Source organism: Quercus suber, unplaced genomic scaffold, assembly GCF_002906115.3.
Source record: "Quercus suber isolate HL8 unplaced genomic scaffold, Cork oak 2.0 scaffold_361, whole genome shotgun sequence".
NCBI lineage: Eukaryota > Viridiplantae > Streptophyta > Magnoliopsida > Fagales > Fagaceae > Quercus > Quercus suber.
The window spans coordinates 603,679-611,122 of record NW_027069813.1 but is presented as its reverse complement, the minus strand read 5'-3'; the positions used below and the strand labels follow the sequence as shown (position 1 = coordinate 611,122).

Genomic DNA, 7,444 nt, shown 5'->3' with positions numbered 1-7,444 from the left:
ATGTGTGCCGTAGATGCTGCTACCGTAAAACGTAGTGAGGCGCAGTTTCGATCGCGACAAGAGTTAGCAGCTCCTCCCTCCCGTTCAGCTCCATCTCGATCTGCCCTATCCACATCCGCCCCTTCCTCTTCCATGGGTGATGTGATTCTAGGAGACATCATGGCGCAGCTTTAGTGCATGGATGCTCGCCTTGATACACTCTCGACTGAGTTGTATCAGCTGAATGTTCGTGTTGGTTGTATTGCTAGGCGGCAGGCGACCATAGGTGATTTCTCTTCTGAGGCTTCTCCTTTACCTCCTCTAGTGGCTTCTGATTTTGCAGCTAAGGGTGATGATGATGATGGTGATGACGTTGATGCTTCTGATGATGATGATGGAGATACTAGCTCTACCGATGAGATGTCTACTTGACACTCTACCCTTTGTCACTCATGACAAAAAAGGGGAGTAGTTAGTTTTGGGATACGAGAGTAGTCATTCTTAGGAGAAGAGTTAGTATAGGACATTTTGTTAGGGGGAGTGTTGATATTTTTCTTGAGGGATGTAGTGAGGATATTATGTATCTTTTCTTTTCTTTCTTTTATAGATACATTGTTCTTTTACATTGGGTCTTATGACTATTTATTGACATACATTGTACTTATCTTCTTTATATGTTGATGTATGTTCCTTTTCACCTACCCCTTACATGTATTGTTTCTTTTCTCTTTTTATGCACATGTTTCTTATTTATTGTATGCAATCTATTATTTCTACTTCACATTAAGATGCCTTGATGAGTTTTGTTTAAAGTGTTTCCAAAATATAGGTTGTCAAAGTCTACTTGCCATAAACTCTCTTCTTGCAAAGTTTTTCAAGAGTTTGTATTATAATAGATTTTATTGTATTCAACAAGTGAGTATGAGTTGAGTGATTTATGACTTCTCTCATATATTCATTTGTTTGTTGTGGTTTTGTCACGGATTTCCAACGGGGGAGATTGTTAGGACATATGTGATTCACTTGTTAGGAACATATGTCACTATTTTATGTAATTGGTTAATCCTTTGACAAAATGCACTTTACTTGTAATTGGGAAGATCTAAGATGTGTTTAATACTTCAAGACACTGTGTTTCAAGATTAAGTGTTGAAGTCATCAAGTCTGTCCAAGAAACAAGCTGAGAAGTGCAAGTTCATTAAAGCTCGACAGCTAGCATGTGTCGAAGTTTCTGAAGCTGTTCAGCCCGTGTGCTCGACACCTGCTCGACAGCTCCTATCTGTCGAGGTTTAAGAAAGAAACGAAAATTATGATCTGATTTCTTGGGATCCGTGAATATGTCTTTGGGCCTTCTTTTCTCATAACCCTAGACATATAAAAAGATTATTTTAAGGGCCATCAAAGAGTACACAAGTTGCATAAGCTTTGAGAAAAAGTTTGCTCAAGCAAATTGTGACTGGAGACAAAGTTTTGCCCTTGTTCATCATTCTTGAAGAAGTTGCTGTGTATGCGGACCAAAGGGTTTTGTGACCAAGCATCTTCTTGATCTTCATCGTGGATGAACTGAAGAATTTTACAGCCAACAATCTTCTCTAGTTGGTGATTGAAGTCGCGTACTGGGATCTGCGCAATTGATTAGTTACGTACTTGAGAGCTGTGCATCAAAAGGGGAAATTGTCACTACAGAACAAGTCCAATTGGGTATTGGGATAAGGGTTCAATTGTAGGTTGCTATAAGGCACTGGGATTCCTTTACTTGTAACCGCTTGTTGTGATAATAGTAGAATTTTGGGAGTGGTGACTTGAAAATCACCCAGTGGGGTTTTTGTTGTCTAGGTTTTCCCCATTCGTAAACAAATCACCGTGTCAAATTTATTTTCCACTGCACTTAGATTAATTGGTGATTTGTTTGTGCTACCACACGCTTTGCATGTTAATTGAATTAATTAATTAAACTTGGCTAATTAATTAATTTAATCACAAGGGATTAATACGTTTTTGGCCTATCACAAAACAATGGAGTCATTACATGGCGATTCGAATGACCATCCAATTGTACATGTGGCTTGACACACAATGTTGGTTTTGATTCTTCTCTTTACAACCTAAAACAACTTATCCACTAGATTAGATTATAAGAATGAAATGCGTGTTGGCTATCAACACATAGATCAAAAAGGAAACAAAAGAAGGATAGTATTTATTTCCAAAACAATTTGGAGGAAAATAGAAAAATTTCTTGAAGTCATTACATGGAGTTTCGAATGATCATCTACGTGTACATTTATTTACATGACCTATTTAATAAGATGGGTAACTTGTTTAAATAATTTAATGAGCCATATGATTTAATACAACTGGATGGATTTATTAATCACCGCATCATTGTTGGATGGAGAATAAACCTTGTTCATATCAAAATTATACAAAAGATAAAAAATAAAAAAAAAATAAAAAAAAAATGATAAAATATAAGAAGACAAACATGAAAGCTTGCTTTACAACGTATCTATGTGAGCACACACAAGAAACTTAAGCAATAACTTAGATATCAAATACCCCTATTTCTGTTTCCAAGAAGTGCCAATTTGATTTTGTTAACCTTGGCCACCACATCTTTGATGTCAAGTCTTTGATCTGGTAATTCTTCAGAGCACCTCAAGCCTAATTCAAAGATAGATGAAAGAATAGTTTGCATGAAAATTACATCCCTCCCATCTTCTATTCTAAGTAAACCATCATCCACAACTTCCATTTTGTAAGGTAGTGATAAAATCCATTGCCTTATAGCAAGTTCTCCAACAAACATATCATCAGTGGGCTTCTTTCTCGTGATCATCTCCAATAATATTATCCCATAGCTATAAATGTCACTTTTGGTGGACACTCTCCCTTCGAAACCAAACTCTGTCATACTCACATTTGTCAAGAAGTTTTAAGTTAGTGATCCACATGCTTGAAAAAAAGCACTTTACAATTATGTCCTTTTAATACAACAATATTACACACACATTTATACATGTTTTTTTTCCTTTAAATGTGTTTACCATATCCATCCAAGGTCTAGCTTTTGATGTATATATATACTAGATTCCTTTTATTTATTTATTTCCTATTTTTTATAGTTCATTATTATTATTGGGATCCTATTATGTCCTTATGGTTTATCCTTGTTATTTGGATTTTGGAGTAATTATCAGGCTTACTTTGTGTCTTTAAGAGCTATGTTACTTTGTGTCTCCATTTAAGTTAGACTTTGAATGATTTATATTAACTTGGAGGCTTGTCACCATAGTTGAAATTTTTTTAATCAATTTTAGGACAACTGAGTGACTGTTTGGTAAAGTGGTCTCAAACCGCAAATTTTCAAAATACAAAATTTCTTTAAAATTTTTAAAAACTTGCATTTTCTCTATGTAAAGCATTTTCAAATATATAGACTTGAAAAGAAAAAAAAAAAAAATACCAAAACTGCATAAGTATATACTCAACAGCTATAAAATGAATTATAACTAGTGGGCATAAGGCAAGCCAAAATTATAAGTGGGCATAAGGCAAGCCAAACAAGTATTATACTAGTCCAATATTGAAACTCACACTATCTTGATCCTATTTAATTAATTCGTATTTCACTAGTCAAAATGGCTCATAAAACAGATAATTTGAGTATAGTGTATATTTCTATGAATTTAATGCAACTACAAATTCGAGCTAGTGAAAACTGGCACACATAACACATTGTTTTTCTTGCAAATAGCCATTGTTAAGGTTATTCCTGAAATTAGCCTAGCAATTAAATAAAGTAGAGGTGAATTAATATACCTGGTGCGATGTAGCCAATAGTACCAAGGGTTTTGGTTTGTGTTACATCTTTATTTTCAATCAAAATCTTTGCAATGCCAAAGTCACCCACATGTGCAACCATGTCTTCATCCAGGAGGATATTATTTGGCTTCAAATCGCAATGAACCACAGGTTCTGATTGACCATTATGAAGATAATCCAACGCTAATGCAACATCAACCATAATGCTTACTCTTTGAACAAGATTCAAGCAATAGTTGTGAGAGTATAACCACTTTTCAAGGCTACCATTTGACATGTATTGCAACACCAAAGCTCTAAACTCCGGGTTGGAGCATGTACTTATAACTTTAACTAGATTCCTATGACGGATTGCCCTTAACACCATGCATTCAACATCAAAACTTTTGAAAGCACCCTGTAATTGCAGATTTAAAACTTTGACAGCAACAATAGTCCCATCAGATAGTGTCCCTTTGTACACAGAACCAAAACCTCCAGTTCCAAGCAAGTTGCTTTCACAAAAGTTGTTTGTCCCACAACAAAGCTCATGATATGATATCATTCTATAATCCACAGAAGGCAAAGTGATAGGTAAACCTAGAATATGTATGTTACATCTTGGATGTCTTCTTAGCATAATGACTAGTGATGCAAAGATTATAAATGATGCAATGATAGGTACAATATATTTGAGCAAAAGTTGTTTCACCTTTAATCCTCGAGAACTCGGACTTGTGCAAGGTGGAACTCCAAAAATTGGATTCCCACAAAGTGCTTCGTTACCTAAAAATGATTTCCTTGTGAAGTTTGCAAAAGGTCCACCAGATGGAATTTCTCCTGATAAGTCATTGAAGGACAAATTCAAATAGTTGAGATATGGAAGTGCACCAAGAGACTTGGGAATTTCACCAGAGAGATTATTGTATGAGAGATCTAGTTTTTCCAATCCTTTCAGTTGTCCAAAAGATTGTGGAATGTCTCCTTGGAATAAATTCTTTGACAAATTTAGATAACTTAGGCTTTCAAAAGTACCAATGATACTCGAAATGTTACCAGTAATTTGGTTACAAGACAAGTCCATGGATACCATAGCAACCAATTTTGTCATGTTTGGAGGCAATGATCCAACAAGGGAATTCAATGATAAATTCAAGAATATTAGATTTTTAAGACTCCACAAATTCAATGGGATTGACGATGTTAGCCTGTTATGACTCAGGTATAATTTTTGCAAAAGATTGAGGTTTCCAATGCAGTTTGGGATGGATCCAAAGATATTATTATTTGAGAGACCCAATTCTCCCAAATTCTTTAATTTACAAAGTTGTTTTGGAATGAATCCTTCAATCTTATTTTCGTCAAGATACAATCTTTGCAAGCTCTCTAATCCCACAAATGTTGACGGTATTTTTCCAGTCAAACTATTACCCCACAAATCAAGCAAGTTCAAGTTTTTCAAGGAACCAATTCCCATTGGAATTTGACCCTTTATTTGGCATTCATCTGCAAAAATGTATTGAAGTGAATCTGAAAGGTTTTCAATGGCATCCGGAATTGAAATATTCAAGGGATTCAAGGATGTGGTTATCTCCTCCAAAAATCTGCCACTAGCTAAAGATGTAAGGAAACTATGCTCTTGATCTCCAGGCTCCCCAGTTAGCTGATTATAAGCCAGACGAAGTATTTTGATAAATTTCAAGTTTCCAAGACTTATGGGTATTGGCCCAGAGAGAAAATTTCTACTAAAATCTACTTCGATGAGGTTGGAACAGTTTGAAAGATATGATGGGATACGACCACTGAATTTGTTGGAAAAAAGAGCCAGAATTTCAAGATTGGGGCAAGAGATCCTAGTATCTAATGGAAGATCTCCAGAAAAAGAATTTGCCGCCAAATGGAGCTTTTTTAGAGAGGTAATGTTAAAGATATTTTGGGGTATTGTTCCAGTGAGATCATTCTCGTAAGCTCCCAAAACAGTCAGATTTGGGAGACGCCATAAATCACTTGGAATGCTACCTTCAATGTTGTTGTAGTCAATGTTAAACTCTTGTAACATCGACAGGTTGCTTATGATAGGAGGTATATTTCCAGTTAAGTTGTTTATTGAAAGGGTAATAAATTCAAGCTTTTCTAAACTCCCAAGACCTTTTGGAATATTTCCACTAAACTTATTGAGTGACAGAGATAAGAGTAAAATCTCTCTACAATGATTAAACTGTGAGGGAAGCTTACCGCTGAATTCATTGAAGGAAATATACAGTCGTTGAAGATTAGGGCAGTGCTTGCAAAGATTCATCGGAAGAGTTCCTGAGATGTGATTTTTTGTAATAGCAATAACCGTTATAAAAGACAAGTTAAAGATGTCACGAGGGAATGTACCAGTGAGGTTATTAAATTGCAAATTCAATATCTTTAATGACGACATATTGCCGAGGGACCACGGAATTGCACCAATAAGACTGTTAGAATGAAGGTGTAATTCACGAAGCATAGGTAACATGCCCAACTCCTTAGGTATGCCACCACTCAACTTGTTGTTACGAAGAGATAAATATTCAAGCTTCTGGCAATTATGTATGGTTGGGGGGATACTACCTTCCAATAGGTTGAATTGCAAGGTAAGTACCCTCAAGCGATGTAGACGACTTATCTCATGAGGCAGAAAACCATAGAAGCTGTTGTTAGAAAGATCAAGTGAGACTAGGAAGGAGAGGTTGGAAATAAGAGGGGAAATGGTGCCGTGGAGACCCACGTAGGAAAGGTTCAAGGCCGTGAATCTTTGTCTGCGTCGACTGCAAGAGACCCCAAACCACTCACAGAAGTTTGTTGTTGTTGACCAGTTACCAGCAGCAGTGAAGGCAGTATCGTTTGGAGCAAAAGTGATTTTAGATTTGAAGGCAATAAGAGCTGATTGATCAGTAAAGTTGTTGGAAGATTGGGACAAGTGAGATATGCATGGCTGCACTAAGAGAAAAGCCAGGAGCAGAAGCAAGAGAATGGATGGCATTTCTATTAGCAACATGACTTGACTAGTGTGCAAGGGAGACACAGAGAAGAGGGCTTGAGTGTGCTAGAAAGACAGCTTGAGTTTAATTTATAGGCAACGATTCGATTCCTGTTGGTAGGTGGTGTTCATATCGTGTGGTAGGGGAGTTCAATCATATGTGTGAACATAATATAATTTTATTGCCTTAGAAGTCTTGACCAATCTCAACTTTATGAATAAATTATGGATAATTGCTTATAGTGTGTTACACATATTATGTGCTTTTATAAACTTAAAACGTAACCAACGGTCTGTTAAATAAACTATAAAACTGATTGGCAATCCCACATGGAAGTCTATGCTCTATAATTGCCCATGACTCAAAATTCCACTCCCGTCCCGTCATGTTTTTATTTATTTATTTTTTTATTAAAAAAAAGAGGGATTGCACAAGACACTTCCACCACGCAAGAAAAAATGGCCAAAGCAATATTTATAATTTTATTGCCTTTATGAGATGCTGCATATCCCAAAATTCTACTCCGGTCATTGTGGATGATGTAAATTGAAGAGGGATTTTCTACTTTTAATAGGTAAATTTACAAAAGATGTACTTTAAATTTTAACTATAGGCTAGGGTGGCCCAACATAATTTGAAGCCTAATGCAAAAA

At 36.0% G+C, this 7,444-nt stretch overlaps 2 protein-coding genes across 2 annotated transcripts; both read right to left on the bottom strand.

The window, feature by feature from the left end:
* Positions 1–2,394: 2,394 nt before the first annotated feature.
* LOC112006918 (receptor kinase-like protein Xa21) lies at positions 2,395–5,244 on the bottom strand. The gene is made up of 2 exons (XM_024039238.2): positions 3,802–5,244; positions 2,395–2,886 (listed from the first exon to the last, which is right to left on the bottom strand). Exons 1-2 carry the CDS (start codon positions 4,892–4,894, stop codon positions 2,531–2,533), a joined length of 1,449 nt encoding a protein of 482 aa, XP_023895006.2. The 5' UTR covers positions 4,895–5,244; the 3' UTR covers positions 2,395–2,530.
* LOC136061889 (LRR receptor-like serine/threonine-protein kinase EFR) lies at positions 4,987–6,793 on the bottom strand. The gene is made up of 2 exons (XM_065760278.1): positions 5,107–6,793; positions 4,987–4,991 (listed from the first exon to the last, which is right to left on the bottom strand). Exons 1-2 carry the CDS (start codon positions 6,791–6,793, stop codon positions 4,987–4,989), a joined length of 1,692 nt encoding a protein of 563 aa, XP_065616350.1.
* Positions 6,794–7,444: the final 651 nt, after the last annotated feature.